Source organism: Dipodomys merriami, unplaced genomic scaffold, assembly GCF_024711535.1.
Source record: "Dipodomys merriami isolate MVZ:Mamm:240054 unplaced genomic scaffold, mDipMer1.0.p SCAF_34, whole genome shotgun sequence".
NCBI classification, from domain to species: Eukaryota; Metazoa; Chordata; class Mammalia; order Rodentia; family Heteromyidae; genus Dipodomys; species Dipodomys merriami.
In genome coordinates, this window is record NW_027204937.1 from 12,334,188 (window position 1) to 12,360,625 (window position 26,438).

The 26,438-nt window shown below is 45.7% G+C and overlaps 1 protein-coding gene across 2 annotated transcripts; it reads right to left on the minus strand.

Moving 5' to 3' along the window:
* Nucleotides 1–1,991: 1,991 nt before the first annotated feature.
* On the minus strand, nucleotides 1,992–24,475 carry Nsun4 (NOP2/Sun RNA methyltransferase 4). Of its 2 annotated transcripts, none has more exons than XM_069987321.1 (6): nucleotides 24,358–24,475; nucleotides 19,139–19,473; nucleotides 16,328–16,482; nucleotides 12,024–12,184; nucleotides 5,740–5,864; nucleotides 1,992–4,749 (listed from the first exon to the last, which is right to left on the minus strand). In XM_069987321.1, exons 1-6 carry the CDS (start codon nucleotides 24,448–24,450, stop codon nucleotides 4,473–4,475), a joined length of 1,146 nt encoding a protein of 381 aa, XP_069843422.1. In that variant the 5' UTR covers nucleotides 24,451–24,475; the 3' UTR covers nucleotides 1,992–4,472. The 2 variants fall into 2 exon arrangements, with proteins under 2 accessions (XP_069843422.1, XP_069843423.1); XM_069987322.1 differs by lacking the exon at nucleotides 24,358–24,475 and adding an exon at nucleotides 21,038–23,974.
* Nucleotides 24,476–26,438: the final 1,963 nt, after the last annotated feature.

Sequence of the window (26,438 nt, forward strand, 5' to 3'; positions counted from 1 at the left end):
GGGACTTGAACTCTGGGCTTGGGCGCTGTCCCTGTGCTCTTCAGCTCAAGGAGAGTGCTCTACCGCTTGAGCACCACTTCCAGTTTTCTGGTGGTTTATTGGAGATGAAAGTCTCACGGACTTTACTGCCTGGGCTGGCTTTGAACCATGATCCTCAGATCTCAGCCTCCTAAGTAGCTAGGATTACAGGTGTGACCCACCAATGCCCAGCTTGGCTCTCTACTTTTTTTTAGAGAGGACTTCAAGTGCACAAAACTGGACTAATTGCAACATCTGCTCACAACTTTTGCCCTACATAACATGCTTTAATATATAGCTTTCTGTAAAGTTTTTTTTGTTGTTTGTTTTGTTTTTTGTCTGTTGTGGGGCTTCAACTCTGGGCCTAAGTGCTGTCCCTCAGCTCTTCAGCTCAAGGCACTACCACTTGAGCTACAGCGCCACTTCTGGCTTCCTGGTGGTTTATTGGAGATAAGAGTTTCACAGACTTTCCTGCCCAGGCTGGCTTTGAATCAAGATCATGAGCCACAGGCAACCGGCAGTTTTTTTGTTTTTGTTTTTGTTTTTTTTAAAGACAAATACCAAGAATGAAAGCTAGAACTTTAAAAGCAACCTAAGGGCTGGAAAGGTGGCTCAGTGGTAGAGTGCTTGCCTTGCATGCCTGAGGCCCTGGGTTCGATTCCTCAGCAGCACATAAGCAGAAAAAAAAAGCAGGAAGTGGTGCTGTGGCTCAAATGGTAGAGCACTAGCCTTGAGCTGAAGAGCTGAGGGACAGCGCCCAGGCCCAGAGGTTCAGGCCCACGACTGGACCTCCCCCCCCCCCTAAAAAAAGCAATCTAACTTTATCTTCCCTTCAGTACTACTTTATTCCCCTGACCTGTGGAAACCATTATCTTTATTCCCACAGTGTTAATCTTTTTTCCCCTTTTTTCCTTTGTACATAGTTTTACTGTATAATGTTCTTTTTTAATAGGATGGGGGGGTGTTGCGAGGACCAAACCCAGGACCTCATGCATGCAAGAAAAACTATCTATCTATCTATCTATATATTATATATACACTATATATATATAGTCTACTACTAACTACAGATCTTCAGCCCAGTTATATGTAACTTATAGCATTACCAATCATCTAAGAAATACAAATCAAAATCACAATAAGATAGCAAGACAGACCAACAAGACAATAATACTAAGTATTTACAAGGATATAGAACAACTGATAATCTCATCTATTACTGACAAGACTGCCAACTGGTATAGCCACTTTCGAAAATAATATGGCAATATCTTATAAAGTCAATATACAGCATCCACACAACCCAGCAATTCCACCTCTAAGTAGTTACTCAGAAAATAAAACTGGTTGGGGCTGGGAAGGTGGCTCAGTGGTAGAGCACTTGCCTTGCATGCATGAAGCCCTGGGTTCGATTCCTCAGCACCACATAAGCAAAAAGAAAAAAGCCGGAAGTGGCACTGTGGCTCAAGTGGTAGAGCACTAGCCTTGAGCTGAAGAGCTGAGGGACAGTGCCCAGGCCCAGAGTTCAGGCCCCACGACCAGACCAAAAAAAAAAAAAAAAAAAGAAAAGAAAACTGGTACACATAAAATCATGTACACAAGTGTTCTTAACAGCCTATGATAACCAAAAAAATGGAAGCAACTCAAATGTCCATTTCCTGGTGAATGGATAAACGGTGGTTTATCTATTTTCATGCCATACAATTCAGTAATATAAAAGAATAAAATAGCAAAATGAATTTCAAAAGCAGTATGCCAGGTAGATATCAAACACAAAAGACTACTACTGGGGGCTGGGAAGGTGGCTCAGTGGTAGCGCGCTTGCCTTACATGCATGAGGCCCTGGGTTCGATTCCTCAGCACCACATAAGCAGAAAAAACTGGAAGTAGCGCTGTGGCTCAAGTGGTAGAGCGCTTGTCCTGAGCTGAAGAGCTGAGGGACAGCACCCAGGCCCAGAGTTCAGGCCCCTTGACCGACCAAAAAAAAAAGACTACTACTGTATTATTCTATGTATACATGCAAAATTGTCCCAATATCAGATATTTTGAAGCATTCAGCAACCTTTACAAAACATAACCTGAGATTTTAATTTAAAAGCAAAGGACACAGGGCAACAAGAGAAAGGTCACATGGGTAAGTATCAGGAATCAGAGAAAGCCTGTGTACAAGTAGCCCATAGTCTTGTTCACACATGAATTAAACTGAGAGGAGTTTAGGGTTAATTACCACAATCTGTGTACAGATTCCTGGCTTTGGGAAAGTTCAAATGATAAGTTCCTAGGAGCTTATATGCTCTCCAGAACATGTAATCAAGCTACACACACAAAACTAGTTAGACCACTTGCAAATCCTCAGTAAATTGACCCTGAGAATCACCAGAGGACCTTTAGATTCTCATATAAATCCCAATGCCCTTCTCTTCACCAAGAGTGAAAAATTAGAAGTGAGATGCTCAGGGATAAAGTCAAAGCTTTCAAAATCTAGATGTAAATAAACTCTGTCTTCTGCAACAGGAAATTCTACAATACATTATAGAGACAGAAAGTTCATCAGTGGTTACCTGGGACCAGAAATGGGGAAGGAAATTGAGCACACAGTAACACAAGGTAATTTTTTGGGATATAGAATTCTTATCTACTTCTTTGTAAGAGTTATGCAGTCTTGAATTCACCATCCTCCTACTTTTCACCAGAGCAGAAACTACCGGTCTACCTCACCACATCCAATCTATTTTCTGTATCTTAATGGTGATCACAACTATACTATTATATCCAATTATCAAAGTTCATTCAATTAAAACAGATGGATTATGTAATATGCAAATAGGTTAATAAAAATGTTTTCTTTCAAAAAGAACATCATAGCTGGATGCTGGTAGCTCACACCTATAATCCTAGCTGCTCACAGGAGGAAGCTGAGATTTGTTTTTTTTTGAGGGGGTCGGTCATGGTGCTTGAAGTCTGGGCCTGGGTACTGTCCCTCAGCTCTTCAGCTCAAGCCTAGCACTCTACCACTTGAGCCACAGTGCCCTTTCTACCACTTGAGCCACAGTGCCATTTATGGCTTTCTGAGTGGTTTATTGGAGATAAGAGTCTCATGGACTTTCCTGCCTGGGCTGGCTTTGAACTGCAATCCTTAGATTTCAGCCTTCTGAGTAGCTAGGATTATAGGCATAAGCCACCAGCACCTGGCGAAGCTGAGATTTGAAGATCACAGTTTAAAGCAAGCCCAGGCAGAAAACTCATGAGATTCTTATCTCCAATTAATCAGTGAAAAGCTGGAAGTGGAAGTTGTGGCTCAAGTTGTACAGTGAAAAAGCTAATGGAAAGTGCCCTGGTATTTAATTCAAGCCACAGTATTAGCATTAAAAACAACAATAACAACAACAAAAAACAGGATTAGGAGGCCTGATTATCTCCCACAATCCCATTGCTACAAATCTATCAATTACCTAGTTATTTGTCATACAAGAGTTCATGGGATGCTGGGGGCTGTGGCTCACACCTGTAATCTTAGCTATTCAGGAGGCTGAGATCAGAGACTCACAGTTCAAAGCCAGCCCATGCAAGAAAGACCATGAAACTCTTATCTCCAGTTAACCACCAGAAAACCAGAAGTGGCTCAAAGTGATAGAGCATTAGCCTAGAACAAAAGAGCAAAAGGGACAGTACCGAGACCCTGGGTTCAAACCCACAACCAACAACAACAAAAATAAAATTAAAAAAAATTTAAGTTCATGGAGTATTTTTGGCTAAATGAAGAAACAAAGAAATCCATAAAATGTGACATCTCTTTGGCAGTAATTTTCCAGCCACATTTCACAAAAGGGAATGGCTAGAATTATTCAGCTCAGAAGAGTTTCCTCAAAGTGAGTAGGAAGATTATCATGTACTGGATTAACATTTTTAGTTACTTGATCCTTAAATTAGATCCTGGGCCATATGGAGAAGTAGGAAGGCGTACTGGACCTGCTGGCTGATCAGGTAAAATTCACCTCAAATGTGGACTTGCTTTGTGTGTAACCAGAAACCTTTACCCAGTCTTGAGGTCCTGGGCTTGAGCACCTTCAGTGATGCTCACCAGCTACAGGTGATATAAAAAGAACTATGAAAATACTTGGACTGACATGAAGCACCCAACCATAGCCCCAGCACTATGGTACATCAATGGTTTTATTGGCTAAATGCGTCTTACAAGTTTACATTTTAAAGTGTGAACTTCCTCACTGGTTTCTCCTTCTAAACCCCTAATGGAACAGGAACTTTCAGTACAGGCTTAGAGATAGGGGTGGGAGTATTAGTTAAAAACCTGCTAATATTCCACAATTGGACAGCAGGACAAATTTCTGCAGAAAATTGATCTGCAGAAAAACTTGAACAGCATAGAGTACATCTCTGCCACAGGTCTGTTTGGAGTGCCTCCTTTGTCCTCCTGCTCCAGGCATAATGTAAGGCTATGTCAGCCTACACATTTTGCAGAAGTACATAGGGCCAAAATTGGCCAGGAGGTTTGGTATTACCAATTCCCCAACCTGGCAGGAAGGGAAGAAATAGAATGTGTCCATGAAAAGCTTTCGGAAGTGAGACATGTCTTCCACCTGAACCTTGATGTTATATTGATTGTCCAGAAGCTCAATGGCACCGTGCACTACATATTCATTCTGTAAGTGTGAAAGTGAGCACGTGGAATAGACAACATGGCCTCCTGGTCTGGTGGCAAGGAGTCCAGCCCTGAAACCAGAAAGAGAAAAACGTAAAAGCTAGTGAGCTTCCCAGTAGTAGAAGAGCAGCACAGGGAGCCACGGCAGTGTACTCCATGATGGACAGAGCAAACCAGCTTTAATCCACAGGCTCTTTTCCAGGAGGCCTTCTTTGCTTTTTTTTCTTTCTTTTCCTTTTTTTTTTTTGTCGTCGTGGGGCTTGAACTCTGGGCCTGGGCGCCGTCCCTCAGCTCTTCAGCTCAAGGCGAGCGCTCTACCACTTGAGCTACAGCGCCACTTCTGGTTTTCTGGTGGTTTATTGGAGATAGGAGTCTCACGGTCTTTCCTGCCCGGGCTGGCTTTGAACTGCGATCCTCAGATCTCAGCCTCCTGAGTAGCTAGGATTACAGGCGTGAGCCACCAGGGCCCGGCTTCCTTTTTTTTTTTTCAGACAGAGTCTTGCTATATAGCCCAGGCTAGCCTTGAACTCCTGCCTTAGCCTCAAAATTATAGGGATTATAGGTGTATAACACCATACCCAGATATAGAAGGCCTGCTTGAAATGATTCCTTGAAACCTGATGCAAGCTATCAACTGAATCCTCATATTAGCCCTCCAGAGTCCTGACCTCAGTAATTTTTGTTGTTGTTGTTAGTACTCTGTTTTCTGTTTCCTTTTTTCTGAGAGACAGAATCTTACAATGTTATCTGGGCTGGCCCCAAACTCCTAGGCTCCAACTCCAGGGGTTACATGTGAATATCACCATACCTTGTAGTAGCTACTTTTAAAAACACTGGCAAGTGATTGGTATTAAGGGTAAAAGAACCCAAGCCAAAGATTGAGTTTTTATGTTCCAGAAAATGACCTTCTCATGTCTTTCTCTTCTAGGCAGATCTCCAGTCAGAAAACCCCTCATGATCATGGCCTAGTTAAGCAGACTGCAGCCTACTATCTCCCAAGTTGCTAGCCTCTTAGAGCACTCTGGCATGAAGTTCTAAGATTTTGCAACTCTATTACTTACGCCAAAAGCTGCACTTGCAACATAGGCAACATCTGTCGCTCCTTCTTCCTTGACCGATGAAAGATGTTGTTCTCATCCTGGTGAAGGGAGTGGCGGTCTGTGGTACAGGGTACATCCACCAGCACCTGCTCAGAGTGTTAAAGGGAACTTATTAAAGCTCCTTAAAGATTCTTTTTTGTGTCCAAGCTGGTTTCGAACTGGAATCCTCAGGTTTCAGCCTTCTGAGTAGCTAGGATTACAGGCATGAGCCATTGATGCCTGGCTACTGGCTCTTCTTGCTTAGGTCAGAGCTATTAAGTTCTGTGGAATGTTCTTTCTGCTCATTGTTCAATGTTCCTTCTACCACTACAGACTATCTGATAAGTTTCTCATTTTAACTGGTTGGTTGAAAAGTAAAACCCCTCCACCCAAGTAACTATTTTTTTTTTTTTTTTGGTCCGGTCGTGGGCCTGAACTCTGGGCCTGGGCACTGTCTCTCAGCTCTTCAGCTCAAGGCTAGCGCTCTACCACTTGAGCCACAGTGCCACTTCCAGCTTTTTTCTTTTTGCTTATGTGGTGCTGAGGAATCGAACCCAGGGCCTCAAGCATGCAAGGCAAGCGCTCTACCACTGAGCCACCTTCCCAGCCCCAAGTAACTATTATTGAAGAATTACTATCAACCTAGAAATAAATCTTAGTGTTTTAGTACTCTTTCCTCAGCTACTTAATTGAAAAGATTCAATTTGTAGATGATACAAAGTTCAAGAGATGACACTAGGATTAGGATTCAAGATTAAGTTACAAAATTATGAGGTCCAAGTTACTCGTTTATTTGTTAAGAGCCTCCTTTCCAGGCACTAATAACAGACCAAAAAAATTAAAAATACGCCTCTATGTATGTTTCAAAGAGGCAAAATTGGATAGCACCCTGGCCCTGAGTTCAAGCCCCAGAACTGACCAAAAAGAAGGCAAAAATCAACCAGGTGCTGGTAATCTTAGCTATAATCTTAGGCCTGTAATCCTAGCTACTCAGGAGGCTAAGATCTAAGGATCATGATACCCAGACAGCCTAGACAAGAAAATCCATGGGAGTTTTATCTCCAATTAACCAACAAAAAGCAAGAAGTAGATCTATATGCTAGCCTTGAGTGAAAAAGCTAAGGGGCTAAGGGACAGTGTCCAGGCCCTGAGTTCATGCACTAGTGCCAGCACATGCAACACAAACACACACAAAACCACAACCACCACCACCACCACCGCCAAGGAAGTATAACTGGAATAAACTAAGAGGCCCAAACATTGTGTACACCAGTAGGCATTAGTATCCAACCTACAGGGTCAAAAAAAAACAAACAAACCCAATATGTCACTTCATATAATGTCAAAATCAACTACATAGATTCCATACTAAAAAGTATCACTGCATTGGGGTGTGATTCAAGTGGGAGAGTGTTTACCTAGTAAGTTCCATACCCTGGGTTCAAATCCCAGGACCACCAAAGAGGGGGAGGAATGGGATGGACAGAAAGAGGAAGGAAGGAAGGAAGGAAGGAAGGAAGGAAGGAAGGAAGGAAGGAAGGAAGGAAGGAAGGAAGGAAGGGGGGAGGGAAGGAGAGAGGGGGAAAAGGAGGGAGGGAAAGGAAGGAGGGAGGGAGGGAGGGAGGGAAGAAAATCAATTCAGGCCCACATAGAACTTAAGATATTTAGTTCTCAGTAAATATTATTGGCTCTACGTGAGTTTGTGGGCTGGGGAAGAGACAGGAATGAGGTTTATGTATTTTCACATATAAATATTTTAATTGTACCTTCTTCAAATCCCAGGACCACCAAAGAGGGGGAGGAATGGGGATGGACACAAAGAGGACAGAGAGAGAGAAAGAGAGGAGGGAAAGGAAGGAAGGAAGGAAGGGAGAGAGGTAGGGAGGGAGGGAAGGAGGAGGGAAAAAGAAGAAAGAGAGGGGCTGGGAATGTGGCTTAGTGGTAGGGTGCTTGCCTAGCATGAATGAAGCCCTGGGTTTGATTCCTTGGTACCACATAAAAATCCAGACATAGTGCTGTGGCTCAAGTAGTACAGTGCTAGCCTTGAGCAAAAGAAGCTCAGGAACAGTGTCCAGGCCCAAGCCTCAGGACTGTCAAAAAAAAAAAAAAAAAAAAAAAAGAAGAGAGAAAGAAGAAAAGCTGGAGCAATGAGGAGGCATAGACTGGGAGGATCAGTTTATCAACCTGGGCAAAGAGTTCTCAAATCCTATCTACAGCAATATAAGCTAGGTGTACTGACACAGTCCAGTCATCCCAGCAAATCAGGAGGAGTAAATAGGGAGGAATAAATAGGAGGATAAAGATCCATATCAGTCTGTTTGTTTTGTTTTGTTTTTTGTCAGTCATGGGCCTGAACTCTGGGCCTGGGTGTTGTCCCTCAGCTCTTCAGCTCAAGGCTAGTGCTCTACCACTTGAGCCACAGCACCACTCCCGGCTTTTTCTGCTTATGTGGTGCTGAGGAATTGAACCCAGGGCCTCATGCATGTAAGGCAAGCACTCTACCCCTGAGCCACCTTCCCAGCCTGATCCATATCAGTCTGAACATAAAACTCTATTTAAAAAACAACCAGGCTGGGAAGGTGACTGAGTGGTAGAGTGCTTGCCTTGCATGCATGAGGCCCTGGGTTCGATTCCTCAGCAGAAAAAGCCAGAAGTGGCGCTGTGGCTCAAGTGCTAGTGCACTAGCCTTGAGCTGAAGAGCTGAGGGACAGTGCCCAGGCCCTGAGTTCAGGCACCATGATGGACAAAAAAAAAAACAAAAAACAAAAACAAAAAAAACAGTGGCTTACACCTGTAATCCTAGTTTCTCAGGAGGCTGAGATCTGAGGATTGCAGTTCAAAGCCAGGCCAGGCATGAAAGTCCATGAGACTCTTATCTCCAATAAACCACTATAAAACTGGAAGTGGCACTATGGCTCAGGTAGTAGAGCATTCACCTTGAGCTGAAGAGTTGAGGGACAATGCCAGGCCTTGAGTTCAGGCCGCAGGACTGGCCAAATTAAAAAAAAAAAAAAATACTGCCTTTAGCCGGGTGTTGGTGTCTCAAACCTATAATCCTAGCTACTCAGGAAGCTTAGATCTGATGGTCAAGGTTCAAAGCCAGCCTTGGCAGAAAAGTCCATGAGACTCTTATCTCCAATAAACCACTCAGAAAATGCCAGAAGTAGTTCAAGTGGTTCAAGTGGCTGAGTGCTAGCCTTGAGCACAAAGAGGCTCAGGGACAGTGTCTAGGGCCTGAGTTCAAGCCCCAAGACCAGAAAAAACAAAAAACAAAAAAACAGGCCAGGCATGGTACATGGTAGTACATCTGCTATCCCAGCTTCATAAGAAGATTGCAGGCAGTCTGAAACTGGCCTGGGCAAAAAAACGTAAAACTGAAAAATAATTAGAACAAAAAGGGCTAGAGTAAGAAGCAGGGAACCGGTGGCTCATGCCTGTAATCCTAGCTACTCAGGAGGATGAGATAGGAGGACTTTTGTTCAAAGCAAGCCTGGGCAGGAAAGTCTATGAGACTCTTGTCTCCAACTAACCACCAGAATATTGGAAGTTTTTTTTGTTTTGTTTTGTTTTTGGTTTCATTTTTGTCTGTTTGTTTTTGTCAGCTTTGGGCCCAGGTGCTGTCCCTGAGCTCTTCAGCTCAAGGTGAGCACTCTACCACTTGAGCCACAGCACCACTTCCGGCTTTTTCTGCTTATGTAATGCTGAGGAATCAAAACCCAGGCCCTCATCCATACAAGGCAAGCACTCTACCACTGAGCCACCTTCCCAGACCCACCACCAAAATACTGGAAGTACAGTTGTGGCTCAAAGTTGTAGAGTACCAGGCTTGAGCAGAAAAGCTCAGGGACAGCACCCAAGCTCTGTGTTCAAGCCCCAGGACCACCACCAACAACAAAAAAGGGTTAGGGGCATGACATGGCTCAAATGGTAGAACATTTGCCTGGCAAGTATGAGGCCCTTAGTTCAAACCTCATAATGCCAAAAAACAAAACAAACAAAACACTTAAAACAAGTGATTCAGGCCTGAGAATGTGGCCTAGTGGTAGAGTAATTGCCTAGCATGCATGAAGCAATAGGTTCAATTCCTCAGTACCACAAACACAGGAAAAGCTGGAATTGGTGCTGTGGCTCAAGTGACAGAATGCCAGCTCTGAGCAGAAGAGCTCGGGGACAGTGCCCAGGCCCAGAGTTCAAGCCGCATGACACCCCCCCACACACACACACACAAAACGAACAAATCAAGTGCTTCAATAGTAGGAAATCTAAAGGAATAAACAAAGGAGTATCCAAAAATGCATATAAAAAGAAAAATTGTGGCAGGGTGCTAGTGGCTCACACCTGTAATCTGAACTACTCAAGAGGCTGAGATGTGAGGATCGAGGCTTTAAGCTAGCCCGTGCAGAAAAGTAAGACTCTTATCTCCAACTAATCAGCAAAAAGCCTAAGGTATAGCTGTGCTTCTAGTGATAGAGCACCAACCTTTTCTTTTTTTTTTTTGTTGGTCGTGGGCCTTGACCTCTAGGCCTTAGCGCTGTCCCTCAGCTCTTCAGCTCAAGGCTAGCACCTTACCACTTGAGCTACAGCACCACTTCCAGTTTTCTGGTGGTTTATTGGAGATAAGAGTTTCACGAAGTTTCCTGCCCGGGCTGGCTTTGCACCACGATCCTCAGATCTCAGCCTCCTGAGTAGCTAGGATTACAGACATGAGCCACAGGCGCCCAGCTCGAGACCACCAACCTTAAGTAAAACAGTTAAGCAAGAACATGAGGCCCTGAGCTCAAGCCCCAGTATTAGCACAAAAATTAAAAGAGAGAGAGAAGAAACACCGTGCAATTTCCACAAACCAAGTAAGAGGAAAGGTCTAAAGAATGAGTATTGTACAGTCCCTCTCCTATTTTTTGAACACACACATTTATAACTGTATACATCAAACACAAATGGTTGTTCGCAAGGAGAGGAAGTATAGGGCTATGTATAGGAATAAAAAAGAAATTTTTCACTCTTTTAAACTTTCTGAATTTTAGGGGCTGGGAAGGTGGCTCAGTGGTAGAGTGCTTACCTTGCATACATGAGGCCCTGGGTTTGATTCCTCAGCACCACATAAGCAGAAAAAGCAGGAAGTGGGGCTGACACTCAAGTGGTAGGGCGCTAGCCTTGAACTGAAGAGCTGAGGGACAGCACCCAAGCCCAGAATGCAGGCCCCACAACCAAAAAAAAAATAATAGGGCTGGGAAGGTGGCTCAGTGGTAGAGCGCTTGCCTTGCATGCATGAGGCCCTGGGTTCGATTTCTCAGTACCACATAAGCAAAAAGAAAAAAGCCGGAAGTGGCGCTGTGGCTCAAGTGGTGGAGCGCTAGCCTTGAGCTGAAGAGCTGAGGGACAGCACCCAGGCCCAGAGTTCAGGCCCCACAACTGGACCCCAAAAAACAAAAAAACAAAAAATAATAATAATAAAAATAAACTTTCTGAATTTTTTACTGGTTTCTGCATTAACATTCAAAAATAACTGCACTGGGGGCTGGGAAGGTGGCTCAGTGGTAGAGCGCTTGCCTTGCATGCCTGAGGCCCTGGGTTCGATTCTTCAGCACCACATAAGAAAAAAGAAAAAAGTCGGAAGTGGTGCTGTGGCTCAAGTGGTACAGCGCTAGCCTTGAGCTGAAGAGCTGAGGGACAGTGTCTAGGCCCAGAGTTCAGGCCCCACAACCGGACCCCCCCCCCCCAAAAAAAATAATTAACTGCTGGGTACTAATAGCACATGCTTATAATCGTAGCTTTTCAAGAGGCTGAGATCTGAGAATCAAGGTTCAAAAATAGCCCAGATTTTATTTGTCTCCAATTAACCAGCAAAGAAACCAGAAGTAGACATGTGATTCAAGCAATAGAGTGTCAACTGTGAGTGAAGCAATAGAGTGTCAAATGTGAGTGAAAGGCTAAATGAGAGTTTGAGGTCCTGAATTCAGGCCCCAGTGCCAGTACAGAAAAAAGTTCTTTATACTTATCTCCATGTGACTTGAAAGATAACATAAATATGCCTAATAACTTTTTCCTGCACTTAGGTATGTCTCTAATAAAGACAGAATAGTAACAAGTCATCTAAGCTGAACTGAGAATTCTACACCCAGGTATTTTTTCCAAATCACCTATGCGGAACTGGTCAGGTCCAGAAGCATCCCTACATGCTGAAAACAGGGGATGGCTTGGAGCCCAAGACCAGGAGAAGCCGTCACATTTATTTCAATAGATCTCTTCAGTCTGGAACCACTCACCCGGTCGTAAGTGTCCCCTTCTAGTTCTCCCCACTTCCTGCCATCCCATGAGGTGACGCGAACTTGATTCCTTTCCCTCGATTCTTGAGGTACATAACTCTGAAGGACCTTCTGTAGTCTGCCTGTTCGGGAAGTGGAGATATCGTTGGCAGCAATATTGCCTGTGGAAATAAAGATAATTCAGACCCCTGAACCAGCAGAACATTGCACTAGCAATGGTGATGAGAGTGAGACCAGTACTCAGGTACACCTAGTCTATGCAGGCCTCAGGGTGAATGTTGATTTATTATGTACATGGCCCTGAATGAGTTATTCTGAGTAAAGATTGGCAAGGGCCAATCTACCTATGAAGGAAGGAAGGTCGGAAGGAAAGAAAGAAGGAAGGGGCAAGGGAGGGAGGGAGGGAAAGGAGGAAGGGCAGGCAGGCAGATGGGCAGATTAAGTTTTTTTTTTTTTTTTTTCTGTCAGTTGTGAAGCTTGAACTCTGGGCCTGGGCACTGTCCCACAGCTCTTCAGCTCAAGGTGAATGCTCTACCACCTGAGTCACAAGGCCACTTCTGGTTTTCTGGTGGTTATTTGGAGATAATAATAAGTCTCATAGACTTTCCTGCCCGACTGGCTTTGAAACATGTCCTCAGCTCTCAGTATCCTGAGTAGCTAGGTTTACTGGTGTGAGCCACCAGCATCCGCTAAGACTATTTATTTCTTAAAAACATGTCTTCTTCCTATTCCCGTCCCACCTATCCCCACCCCACCCCCTTTTTTTTGGAGACAGTTTCATTACATAGCTTATGCTGTCCTTGAACTCACTATTCTCCTGTCTTAGCCTCCCAAGTGCTGAGATAACAGGTGTGTATTACCATTCCTGGTTTTTGGTTTCTGAGACAGTCTTGTTGTGCTGACTATACTAGTTTCACACTCCTAGGCTCAAGTGATTCTGCCTCAACCTCCTGATTAGCCAGGACTACAAATGTATGCCCCCAGTACCCTGAAACTATTATTGAACCATATGCCTCTCTTCATTTTTGGTAGATACTACAGATTATCCACTTAAAATTTATTTCCTCACTGGGCACCAGTGGCTCATGCCCGAGGATTGTGGTTTTCCAGGCAGGAAAGTCCATGAGACTCTTATAAACCACTCAAAAAAGCAAGAAGTGGAGCTATGGTCCAAGTAGTAGAGCACTAACCTTGAGCAAAATAGCTCAGGGACAGTGTCCAGGCCCTGAGTTTAAGCCCCAGGACTGATGTGGAAAGAAAAAAGAGTCTCATGAGCTTTCCTACCTGGGCAGGCTTTCCCGAGATCCTCAGATCTCAGCCTCTTGAGTAGCTAGGATTACACGCATAAGTGCCTGGCTAAACTACCCATTTAAATAGGGGAACTCAGAGTCAATATAGGAACAAGTAGATGTGTGTGTGTGTGTGTGTGTGTGTGTGTGTGTGTGTGTGTGTGTGTGTGTGTGTGTGTGTGTGTGTGTGTGTGTGTGTGTGTGTGTGTGTGTGTGTGTGTGTGTGTGTGTGTGTGTGTGTGTGTGTGTGTGTGTGTGTGTGTGTGTGTGTGTGTGTGTGTGTGTGTGTCTGCTGGCAAAAACAAAGAAAACTTAGCAAGTTTCTAGTAGCTAGATTATAGATGTGAGCCATTGGTGTTTGGCTATTTTATTTTTTAACAGACATGACTTCAAGAAACATCTCACTTTATTCTTAAATCCAGTACATGAGAAATATTACTGCAACTCGATGATACATGATAGCTAAAACTCAGTCTCAGATCAACGAGTAACAAGGAGGGGTGAAAGTCATGGTGAAGAACTGGAGAGTGCATACCTTATTTAACAGGTATAGTTACCATTATAAACCAGCTTAGTGTTCCTGCAAAGAAATGTCCCAACTTTTGAGGATACGCAAAGAAATAAAAAGCAGACTCTGTTCTAGAAGAAATTTCAGGTAGCTATAAACCACCTCCAACTCTTGCAAAATTTAAGTTTTGTAACCTCTCTATAACTCAAGTTTTCCAATCCAAAGAACAGGAGAGTAGATAAGGTATCTGGATGCAAGAAAGGTGCTGGTATTCAGTGTACCTTAGAACAGAAATTCTCGGGCTGGGAAGGTGGCTCAGTGGTAGAGCACTTGCCTTGCATGCATGAGGCCCTGGGTTCAATTTCTCAGCACCACATAAGCAGAAAAAAAAGCCGGAAGTGGCACTGTGGCTCAAGTGGTAGAGCACTAGTCTTGAGCTGAAGAGCTGAGGGACAGCACCCAGGCCCAGAGTTCAGGCCCACGACCCGACCCCACCACACACACACACACACACAAAAAAAAGAATAGTAATTCTCAATTACTTCTCCTTTGACCTTGTGTCCCTCCTCTTAGCTCAAATTCTTCCTCTTCAAAGTAACCTTTGCTTCACTTATCTTCCTTCAAGGAGAACAGAACTCTCCTCATTAGATTCATTAATCCCACATCAACTTCTTTTTACTCTTCTCTCTCTGGATTCGCAGAAGGTTGAGCCAAATGCAATAGCTCTCTGGGTCACCCATGGGTCTACCATAAGGCTGGAGGCTAAATTCAAACTGTACAAACTTTGGAAGTGGAAGTGTGGTTTAAATAGCAGAGCACTAACCTTGAGCAAAAAAAGCCAAGAAAAGAGCAAAAGGCCCTGAGTCCAAACCCACCTGTGCGTGCACACACGCACGCAACCCCCTCACCCCCCACCCAAGCTGTATAAGCTGGCTGATAAAACTGGAAGAAGGAGCTCGGAGTTGCTTGCCTCACATGCATGAGGCCCTGAGGTCAACTCCTCAGCACCACATAAACAGAAAAGGCCAGAAGTGGCACTGTGGCTCAAGTGGTAGAGCACTAACCTTGAGCTGAAGAGCTCACAGGCCTAGAGTTCAAGCCCCATGACTAACCAAAAAAGAAGAAGAAAAAGAAGAAGAAGAAGAAGATGAAGAAGAAGAAAGAAGAAGAAGAAGAAGAAGAAGAAGAAGAAGAAGAAGAAGAAGAAGAAGAAGAAGAAGAAGAAGAAGAAGAAGAGGAGGAGGAGGAGGAAGAAGAGGAAGGAGGAGGAAGAGGAGGAGGAGGAGGAAGAGGAGGAGGAGGAAGAGGAGGAGGAGGAGGAGGACGAGGAAGAGGAGGAGGAGAAGGAGAACAACAACAACAACCACCACCACCACCACCACCAGAAAGAAAAGAATTCAGGCCTAACACAAAGGCTTGAGCACATGGCAAGAGAAGCTTGGCTGTGGGCTGGGAAGGTGGCTCAGTGGTAGAGCGCTTGCCTTGCATGCATGAGGCCCTCAGTTCGACTCCTCAGCACCACATAAGCAGAAAAAAAAAAAGCCGGAAGTGGCGCTGTGGCTCAAGTGGTAGAGTGCTAGCCTTGAGCTGAAGAGCTGAGGGACAGCGCCTAGGCCGAGTTCAGGCCCCATGACCGAAACCTCCCCCCCCCCCCCCCCCCCCCGCCAAAAAAAGAGAAGCTTGGCTGAACTCTAGTTGAATCTGAAAAATCACAGTCCCTTGTGGCTATTTCTCAAGGCCCCAAGGAGAAGTTTTTCTGTTTAAGGTAGGATGTGAGCTGGTAGACAGCTAAACCAAGCACGTACAGTACACAGGCCATGGCTGGCCTGATCTACTGAGATAAGTAAGACTTTGGCCTGCCCTCAGCAATCGGTAATCCTGAACAGTGAGATGACACATCCAGTAAAGCTGTGAGGCAAGGCTAGTGTGGTGAAGCACAGGCATCATTTCTGGCATGGCCAATAGAGACTATGAGGAAAAACTTCCTGAAGGTGGCGCACTTGAGCTGAGGCTTGAAAGCTAAAAGATTTCAGACAATCCACCTGGGGTGGGGTAGAGGAATTCTTGAGAGAGAATGTAATGTGAGCAAAGGCTTATTCAGGAAACAGAGAGTAGCAGGATGTGGCTAAAGCTCATGAGGCTTGGGGAAGAGTGAAAGATAAAACTATAAATAGTGGCTACAGACAGATCTTACTGTTTTATTTCAGCTGGTAGGTCAAGGAAATGAAACTTAATCTAAAGAGACAAAGTAAACAGATGAGGAAAGGTGAGAAGAATCACACGATTGATTTAGCAGAACCCTGTTGTAATCTGCCTTCAGAGGCCTTATCAGCAATCTTTCTTGATAAATGACAGAGACAAGGAAGAAATAATTACAAACAACAAAAAAATATATGTACTTAGCAAGCACTATTGCCCCTTTGACCTTGCAACCTGTAAGTTCACCACATTCCATGTGCCCTAGGTGAATAGTGCTCTTTGCCCAACAAACCAGCTCCCTGACTTACGACAACAGCCAGTCTGAAGTAATGCTAGCATCTTTCCCCCAGGGGCGGCACACAGGTCAAGCACAGTGTCCCCAGGCTGTAGGCCAAGAGCCAGGACAGGCAGTAAGGAGGCAGCATCCATTAGGTAGTAGTCCATGACACCCAAACTGCCAAGTCTGAAAGAAAGGAGACTACTCTCAAATTCCAGATCATGCCAGGTGTGGTAGAGCATGCCTATAAACATAGCTACTTGGGAAGCAGAGGCAAACCTACACAAAAACCTGAGACCCGATCCAAAAATAATTAAAGCAAAAAGGATTTGGAGTGTGGCTCCAATGATGAGTGCTTGTCTACTAAGTCTAAGGACCTAGGTTCAAACCTCAATACCATGCCCGAAATCCTAGCTACTCAGAAGGCTGAAATCTGAGGATCAAGGTTCAAAACCAAGGGAAGAATCCATGAGATTTTTTTTCTCCAATTAACTTGTAAAAATCCGGAAGTGGAGGTGTGGCTCAATTGGTACAGTGTCAGTCTTGAGCAAAAAGTCCAAGTCCAAGTCCAGAGCCCAGGCCCTGAGTTCAAGGCCCAGTACTGGCACACACATACACACACAAAATACTTCATGGCACCTTTTACTTTTATAACACTTAAAATTGTGAACAGGTTTTTGTTTGTTGGTCCTGAGTTTGAACTTAGAACCTCATATCTGTTAGGTAATGACTCTACTATTTGAGTCATACCCCCAAGTTTTTTTGCTTTAGTTATTTTTCAGATTGCATCTTGCTTTATTCCCCAGGACTGACCTCAGACTTCAATCTTCCTACCTATGCCTCCCTGTTAGCTAGGATTACAGACTTGAATCATCATGCTCAGTTTGTTTTGTTCAGATGGGGATCTCACTAACTTTTTGTCAGAGCTTGCCTGAAACTATGATTATCCTCATATCTACCTCCTACATAGCTAGGATTACAGGCATGTACCACCATGTCCAGCATAAATAGATTTTTTTAACAGGTGTCTTCCTCACTAAACTAGACATTCTATGAGGGTTTGTTTACCCGTAACTTGGGCACTTAAAAACCTGGTACAACACCTGGGTACCAATGGCTCACACCTGTAATCCTATCTACTCAGGAGGCTGAGATCTAAGAATCACCATTAGAAGCCAGACTGGGTTGGCAAGTCAGTCAGTGAGACCCTTATCTCCAATTAGTCACAGAAAAAGCAGGAAGTGGGCTGTGGCTTAAGTGGTAGAGCACTAGTCTTGAAAAACAATAACACCCAATAACACCCAATAACACCCAAGCAATAACACCCAAGCCCAGAGTTCAAGCCCCAAGACCAGGAAAAAAAAAGGTGGTATAAATATTTATAGAACAAATCAGTCCTTCAATGATCTTTCCCTCAATGTTGATTATAAATTGAGTGATCTCTCTCTCTCTCTGTCCCTCTCCCTCTCTACTATCTTACTATGTAGTCCAGGGTGGCCTCAAATTCTTAATCCATCTGCTTTAGCCTGCTGAGTGTTGGGATTATGGCAATGCCCAACATCTGGCTTCAATGTCTGGAATTCTGTAGCACAACTGAGCACCTGATTCTGCAGTCTTTTCTGATTCAACTTCATGTATATGCACATTGAACTCAAGAGACTACAGTTCTTTAGAGCTGGGCACAGGTGGCTCATGCCTATAATCCTATCTACTCAGAAGGCTGAGATCTGAGGATCCCAAGTTCGAAGCCAGCCTGGGTAGGAAAGTCCATGAGACTCTTATCGCCAATAAAGTACTCAAAAAAGCCAGAAGTGGCATTGTGGCTCAAGAAGTAGAGCACTCACCTTGAGCAAAAGAAGCTCAGAGACAGCACCCAGGCCAGAGTTCAAAGTCCCAAAAACGAAAAAAAAAAAAAAAATAGGTGTTTGGTACCATGAGGTTACCTATCCTATTTATTTTGGTAGGTGGCTATGAAGGCAAAAAGAAAAAAATATTTAATTAAAAAGCTGTGAATATAGGTTGGGAAGGTGGCTCAGGGGTAGAGTGCTTGCCTTGCATGCATGAGGCCCTGGGTTCGATTCCTCAGCACCACATAAGCAGAAAAAGCTGGAAGTGGCACTGTTATTCAAGTGGTAGAGCGTTAGCCTTGAGCTGAAGAGCTCAGGGACAGTGCCCAGGCCCAGAGTTCATGCCCCACAACCGACAAAAAAAAAAAAAAAAAGCTATGACTATGAGCTGAGAATGTGGCTTAGTGATAGAGTGCTTGCCTAGCATGCATGAAGCCCTGGATTTGATTTTTCAGTACCACATAAACAGAAAAAGCTGGAAGTGGCACTCTGGCTTAAGTGGTAGAGTGCTAGCCTTGAGCACAAAGGCTCAGAAACAGAACCCAGGCCCTGAGTTCAAGTCCCAGAACTGGAAAACAAAAAACTGTGAATAATATACGCATTTGAACTACAGAGGGTGCAGTGGTTGCTCAGAAAAAGGTAGAGCAGAACAGACATTTTTGAAAATGCAGGTTCTGGGGTTAGACTACCTGGGTCTAACTACAAACTGTACCACTTATTCTTTGAAGGCTTTAAAGTAAGTAATACCTTTACTTCTTTGTGTCTCAGTTTCTCCTCAAATGCAAAAGAAGAGTAATTTTACCTACTATCACAAGTTGTTAACAGAACAAACAGGGGTAACATGCATCGCATCTAGATAAATGCCTAGTCTCATAAGCACACCAGAAATAACAATATTATGATACTTATTACTAAGGACAGGCGCTAGATCCCTAGATGCCCCTTTCGGGCAGGCACTGAGGAAAGCCTGAGCCATGTGTGGGTCCAGATAGTACCTGGCAGGAGGGAAGCGGCTGACATCTCCTCTGGCGAAAGTGAAGCATCTGAGATTAGGACTGCAGGCTGGGAATGGGGTTGCAGAGTGGCCACTCTCAGGCTCCGGTTCCCTATGGGAGATGGCTTCATTCACAAAGTCTCTGGCACTCAGCTGCTCCAGCTTAGTTCTCACATTATCCCAGTCAGCAAAATTATTAACCAGTGCACCATACTTTGGCTCTGAGAGGAGACTGACACGGATTGATGGCCAAAGAGGCCCAAACTGCACACTGTAAGTCATATCAAAGTTTTGTAGAGCCAGCCGACTGGCAGGGAATTTGGGCTCGGTAGCAGCCTAAAAGAGAAAAAGCAGGCTTATTGATCTTCCCAGTCTTGTCTCTATCTCCTACTGTCTGACTCCCCTCAATACCTCAGAGTGTAGGGGTAAACTCAGAATTCACCTAGCCCTACTCCTCCCTCTGCATATTATTTCTGCCTGTTGAAGAAGTTAGGGAGGAAAAAGTAGTGAAGAGTTGGCCTTCTCATTTCAGGATTGTGAAAGCTCTATCTTTCACAGCAATGACAGGGGGGAGGGGTCATCAATAGGGAGCATACAGCTACATGGGATGGCCCACACTTATAATCCCAGCATTTGGGAAGCAGAAGCAGGAGAAGCATAGGCCAGTTCAGGCTACATGGCAAGTAGGTGACCAACTGGGTTACATAATATGAAAATGTCTGAAGAAGGAAGAGAAAAAGGAAGAGGAAGAGGAGGAAAAAGATGAATAGGAGGAAGAGGAAGAAGAGAAAGAGGAGGAGGAGGAAAAAGAGGAGGAGAAGAAGAGAGAGACAGAGAAAAAAAAAGAGGGGGGGCTGGGCCTTGAACTAGCTGCCCCTGAGTGTTAAAACTGCTTACCTAGCATGTGCAATGCCCTGGGTTCAATCCCCCACACTGCAAGGATGGAAAAGAGGAATTTAAGAAAATGGGAGCACAAGGGAGGGTACTTGAAGAGAGTCTATAGAAGGCTGAAAGTTTTGGGTTTAAAAACAAAAAACAGCCAGGCACTAGTGGTTCACGCCTGTAATCCCAGCTACTCAGGAGGCTGAGATCTGAGGATCGCTGTTCAAAGAAAGCCTGGGCAGGAAAGTCCATGAAACTCTCTTATCTCCAATAAACCACTAGAAAACCAGAAGTAGCACTGTGGCTCAAGTGGTAGAGTGCTTGCCTTGAGCTGAAGAGCTGAGGGATAGCACCCAGGCCCAGAGTTGAAGCCCATGACCGACCAAAAAAAACCCCAAAAAACAAACAACTGGGCACCAGTGGCTCATGCCTGTAATCCTAGTTATTCAGGAGGCTGAGATCTGAGGACCATGGTTCAAAGCCAGTCGGGCAGGAAACTCCATGAGACTCCTATCTCCAATTAACCACCAGAAAACTGGAAGTGGCTCTGTGGCTCAGGTGATAGAGCACTTGCTTTGAGCTAAAGAGCTCAGGGGCAGCGCCCCATGACAACCACCACCATCACCACCACTAACAACAACAAAAAACAGCCAGGTGCCAACAGGTCATATCTGTAATCCTAGCTATTCAGAAGGCTGAGATCTGAGGATCGAGGTTTGAAGCCAGCCTAGGCAGGAATGTCCATGAGGCTCTTATCTCCAATAAACTACTCAGAAAAATCTGGAAGTGGTAGAGTATTAGCCTTGAGCAAAAGAAGCTCAGAGACAGTACACAGGCACAGAGCTCAAACCCCAGGACTGGCAAAAACAAAAACAAAACACTTTTCCTCTGTACAATTCTATTTCCCCAAAACTGTTCATATCTATTAGCTGTACAATACCCAAAAACAACGACCAAAAAAAAAAAAAAAAAAACACTTTCCACATTAAATAGCAAAATGGGAGTAAAGGTAACTTACCTAAGATCATGCACCATAATGCTCAGAATCACAGGACTGAAAGTTGTTTGGGGTGAATTCTCAGACCCCAGGAAGGTTGGATAATCACCTTCAGTGATAAGAACCTTCAGTGTAAGCCAAAATAGGGACTTCTAGGATGACTGCTATGGGGATAGCATTGAGGGACCATGAATATGATCTGAAGAGCATAAAGGTAGTAGATTAAAAAGGAAATGAAGGTATCAGTTGAGATGTCCACAAGTTGAGAAGTCCTGGTCACTGCAGCTGGAATGCTTGTTAATGTCAGCCATCTTGTTATTGTCCAAGACTGTGCTCTGTCCTGAATTTTTGTTCTGGTCAGGATATTTGCACGGACACTCCTTTGTTGTTACTTGGGGACTCTTGCTCTGACCATGACTTTTGGTACGGTGGAAATTCTTCTTATGACCTTGATTTTTGTCATTGTGAGGATTCTTTCTCTTACTACTGTGAGGACTCTTGCTCTCTTTCTGGCTTCTGCCATTGTGATTTTCACTCTCTCCCTGATTAGTGCTAACCTTGGGAATACCAGTCCGGATTTCGATTACTCTTTGGCGAGGACTACTGCTTCGACTCCGACTTTTGCTACGATGGGGACTCTTGCCATGTCTGGGATTTTTGTTTTGATCCTGGTTTCTGTCCCCGTTCTGAAGTTTGTTCTGGCTCTCACTACTCTCACAGTCACTGAAAACACTGATAACTGTTGAACTACAGCTGGGATTAGTGGTACAGATAGAAGTCTTAGCTGAAGGCAAATGACAGCTGTAGGGGACCTGAGGAGATTCTTTACAGGGCCCCTGAGAGGCCACAGAATAGGTATGAAGGCCACAAGGAACATTAGGGCAGGGCCGACTTCGGGGGACAATGGGTAAACACTGGGGGTCAAAGGGTGTTCTCAGAGGGATAAAAGAATAGATATGGGTTGAACAAGGAGGCATCACAGGCTTGCAGTGAAGTAGGGGTGGGCCTCTGGGAACACCATATGTGCAACAGGGGGGTGCCACAGGGAGATTATGAGGGGAGCCTGCAGGGTGACTGAGGGAACTAGAAAGTGGGCATGGATAGGAGGTGGAAGGAAGCACAGAGAAGTGATGGGTATTGCAGGGAGGAACCAGGGCGGGTACCTGGGGACTACCTTTAGCATAATTATTTGGTAAGGCAGGATCATGTGGCAGGCAGTGAGGAAGAGATCCAGGGACAACGCTTTCAATGACTCCAGGTACCACAGTGGGTACTAAGGTAACTTTAGGGGGAGATTCTTTGGGACAACTATTTGAAGGAGTTGTGGTGGATGGTTGAGTACAAGAAGGATCAGAACTGCCAGAGGGTTGGGAGGGAGTCGGAGGAGAGATGCTGACCATGGGGGGCTTGGTCTGAGGAGAGGTGTGCTGAGGAATGTTAATTAGGGAGTTACATCTGTGGAGCATGCGTGGCTGTCTTAACTCCGAGAATTTGGGAGATTTCATTTGGGGGGGTACTGGATTAGGGAGAGGAGGTTCCTTATAGCTTCTCTGAGTGGGTGACTGGGGTGGGGCCATAAACTGGTTGCCCAGGGGTGAAGGGAAGTACAGCGCAGAATAAGGGCAGTGAGAAAGAGGTGGTTCTGGGGGACAGGGAGGAACGGAAATCACAGTGCTTGGGGTTAGTAAGAGGTACGAGTTTCCACCAGCTTCCCAGGAGACAAAGGGCTCAAAGCAAGGCTTGCTGGGAGCCTGGGTCTGGGATGAGCTAGGAGAACGAGTATTATCAGGAGTTACATTGATGGCACAGTAACGGTTCCCAGGGACAGACATGTGAGATTCTGCAGAAAGATGGGAGTAATGTAAAGTGTTTTCCTGAAGTGAGCTGGGAAAACCAGGCTTGTCGGCTTGAGAAGGAAGTGAAGAGCCACAATTTTTTCCAAAGGGCCTATCAAGCTGTAGACTGGGTTCATCAGAGTCTGGAGGTTTAAGTGAACCACAGTAAAGGTTGCCATTAGGTGGTGAAGACACTGAGGAAAGAGGAGGATCATGGTAACCTCTCCCTGAGGACCACTGAGAGAGCACAGGAGAGATCACAGACCCGGTTTTCAAAACCCTGTGAGAAACAGTTGTAGAGATGATAGGTCTAGTTTCCACTACCCGATGAACAAGAGGTGAAAATGTGAGCACAGTTACTGGGGGTTTAGGAGGAAGAGCAGGTGAAAGAGGAGTTCCCTGGGCCTCCTGAGTTAAAGGAGGTGAAATAGTTGGGCCAGTTTCCAAGGGCACGTGAATGAGCTGAGGAGAGATCACCGGGTTGGTTATTGGGGGCTGATGAGTAGGGGGAGGGGGAATCACTGAACCACAGTAACAGAGGTAAGCGTGCTGGTCAATGCCAGGGCTTCGAAGAAAAGGTCGCTGTGGTCGTGGGGGGCTAATCCAGCTGCAATAAGCACTCTGCTGAGGGGCAGTGGGTGACCCCAGAAGGTTACGCTGGTTAGAACAAGGGCTCTGAGGCGATGAACCAGACATGCTAGGCTCTTGGCAGTAGAGCTTTCCAAGGAGTGGGGAGAAGGGCTCAAAAGAACATCTCCCTGAGGGAGAAGAGGGTGGGGGTGGGGGTGGGGAAGGGAGCCGTCTGGGAGGGCAGGGAGAAGTGGAGCAAGCATAAGGGTCTCTGGGGCGAGGGGGGTCGATGCACCTTTTGCCGGCCTTGGAGGAAAGGTCGGTAGGGTGGGCAAGGTGGTCGCTGCAACCTTTCCCGGAAGACAGAGGTAACTTGATGGTGAGAACAGGGCTGAACTGTTTCCCGCGGGGCAACGGAACCCCGGGAGAAAAAGGTAAGTCACATTTTTCGTGGGGTGAGGGTGTCTGGGCTGAAAGTTCAAGAAGGAAAGGAGGAGAAGAGGTCATGGGAAGGAGGAGAGGACAAGGGGGGGAAGGAGGAGAGGAGAGGGGGGGAAGGAGAGGGGAGGGGAGGGAGGGAAGGGAAGGGGTTGGGGGGGGGGCTAGGGAAAGATAGGCTCGAGGAAAGACCACCAGGCAGAGACGTAACGGAAAGAAAGAGGGCTCTGGCGATGACGTAACTTAAAGGGGCGGAGTCAAGAGGAGCACCGACACCCGGAGGGCAGAAGCAAGAGAGGCTAAAACCGAAGGGACGCAGACTGGTGAGGAGGAAACGGGCCGGAAGAGGCCGTGACGTAAGAGCGGCGAGGGCGGGGCCGCGGGCAAGGCCTAGGAGTGCGAGCGGGCGGCGAGGAGCAAAAGCAAGCAGACGCAAGGCATGACGGTTCTTCCGCGCTTCCCCCCCCCCCCCCCCCGCCCTCCTTCCGACCCCGTTACCCATTTCTTTTTATGTCGATGTCGCCGCGGGACTGGCGCAAAGCCCGCACGCTTCAGCAGGTCGCCAGCACGCCTCCACACGGGAGCAGCCATGGCGGTGTGCGCCGCAGGTGACTCCGACGGGAACCACGGCGGCAGACTCAGGCGTTCCGGGCCTCCCGGGACCGGAGCGAGCCGAGGCGGAGGAGGGAGCCGAGGTGGAGGCGCTCCCTCTCCAGGCCCCGCCCACCTCCCCGGCCCGGTTCCCACGGCGGGCCACTGACCGCGTCCCGCTGGTGGGGACTGGGGGGGGGGGTGCTGGAAAGGAGAGCAGCCCGGCCTCCAGAATGCTGGCTCCTCTCAGATGCCTGGAGAAGTGCGAGGGACTCCAAAAGAGGCGTCTAACCCAGCTGGGGGTGGCCGGGGAGGCCTGAGAGCTAGTGATTGAGTACTAAAGAAATAGCTAGGGTCCAGCACCGGTGGCTCACGCCTGTAATCCCCCTGCTCAGGAGGCTGAGAGCCGAGGATCACGGTTCACAGCCAGCCCAGCAGGAAAGTCTGAGATATTCCTATCTCCAATTAACCCCCAGAAAACCAGAAGTGGTTCTGTGGCTCAGGTGGTAGAGGGCTTGCCTTGAGCTGAAAGACAGTACCCAGGTCAAGTTCAAGCCCCATAACTGGGGGGGGGGGGGGGGGAATCTCTAATTAACTAGCAAAAACCTAGAATCAGAGCTGTGATTCAAGTGGTAAAGCATTAGCCTTGAGCACAAAAGCTCAGGGACAGCACCCATGCCCTGAGTTCAAGACCCAGTACAGCACAAAAAGAAAATTAGGCTGGATATGGTGAATCACAACTGTAATCCCAGCTACTTCAGAGACTGAGAGAACTATGGTTTGAAGGTCAGCCCAAGCAAAAAAATCAGCAAGATTCCTCTCTCTTCTTAGCCAATAAGCTAGATGTGGTGATGCATGCCTGTGATCTCAGCTACATAGGAGGCATAAAGGTGGAAGATCTTGGTTAGGTCTTGCTGGCACAAAAACTTAAGACTGTCCAGAAAATAACTAAAGCTAAAAAGACTGTGTGTCTCACATTGCCAGGTAGTATAGCACTTGTCTAGCAAGCACAAGGCCATGAGTTCAAATCTCAGTACCACCAAAAATTTAAAAAATGAAACAGTAGGAAGCTTACTGTACAGTGAAACCAGAAAATTGCCCAAAATATCCTTTGAGACGAGACACCTTTGTTTGAACGACCAACAAAAAAAAAAATGAACTAGGCATTTAATATTGAACAATTCTTGTAAATTGTGATGGCATCAAGGGATATATTATATACATATATATTATACACACACAACTATAAAGCCCCTATCACTAAGACATATATTTTCAGGTGATGGTTGACACAGCTAAGTGGCAGAACTCTTCCCCAACATCCATGAGTCTACAGGTTCAAGTCACCACAAAAAAAGGAAAAATTTCAAACTGAAGGAAAGGACTCATACACAGTGACACATACCTGTTTGTAGTCCTAGCTACTTGGGAGGCTTGAAATCTAGACAATTACAGTTTGAGGCCAGGCTGGGCAGAAAAGTCTGAGAGTTCATTGCCAAAAGACTCAATAAGACCTTTCCACTAGGTGCTGGTGGTTCATGTCTGTTATCCTAGCTACTCAGGAGGCTGAGATCTGAGAATCATGATTCAAAGCCAGCCCCAGCAGGAAAGCCTGAGACTCTTTCTTTTACTGTTTTGGTCAGTTGTGCGGCTTGAACTCAGGGGCTGGGTGCTCTACCACTTTGAACCACGCTCAAAGCCTGTGAGACTCTTATCTCCAGTATTTGAACGTAAAGTTGAAAGTGGAGCTGTGGCTCAAGTGGTAGAGTGCTAGTCTTGAGAATAAACACACACACACACACACACACACACACACACACACACACACACACACACACACACACACACACACACACACACACACACCGCCTTGTCTCAAAAGGATGCAGAAATGTAACTCAGTGGTAAAACACCTAGCATCAGTGAAATCCTAAATTCAATAAGTACTGCAAAAATATTAAGATAACAAAAAAAGACGGGCAGCAGGC

What these genes read in the sequence shown, in the direction of transcription:
- Nsun4 (XM_069987321.1), bottom strand. Translation starts at nt 24,450, where the DNA reads ATGGCTGCTCCCGTGTGGAGGCGTGCTGGCGACCTGCTGAAGCGTGCG. An exon ending in AAGGGGACACTTACGACCGG is followed by an intron (nt 5,865 to 12,023) that starts GTGAGTGGTTCC and finishes CACTCTGAGCAG; the next exon opens with GTGCTGGTGGATGTACCCTG. An exon ending in TTGCAAGTGCAGCTTTTGGC is followed by an intron (nt 4,750 to 5,739) that starts GTAAGTAATAGA and finishes TTCTGGTTTCAG; the next exon opens with GGCTGGACTCCTTGCCACCA.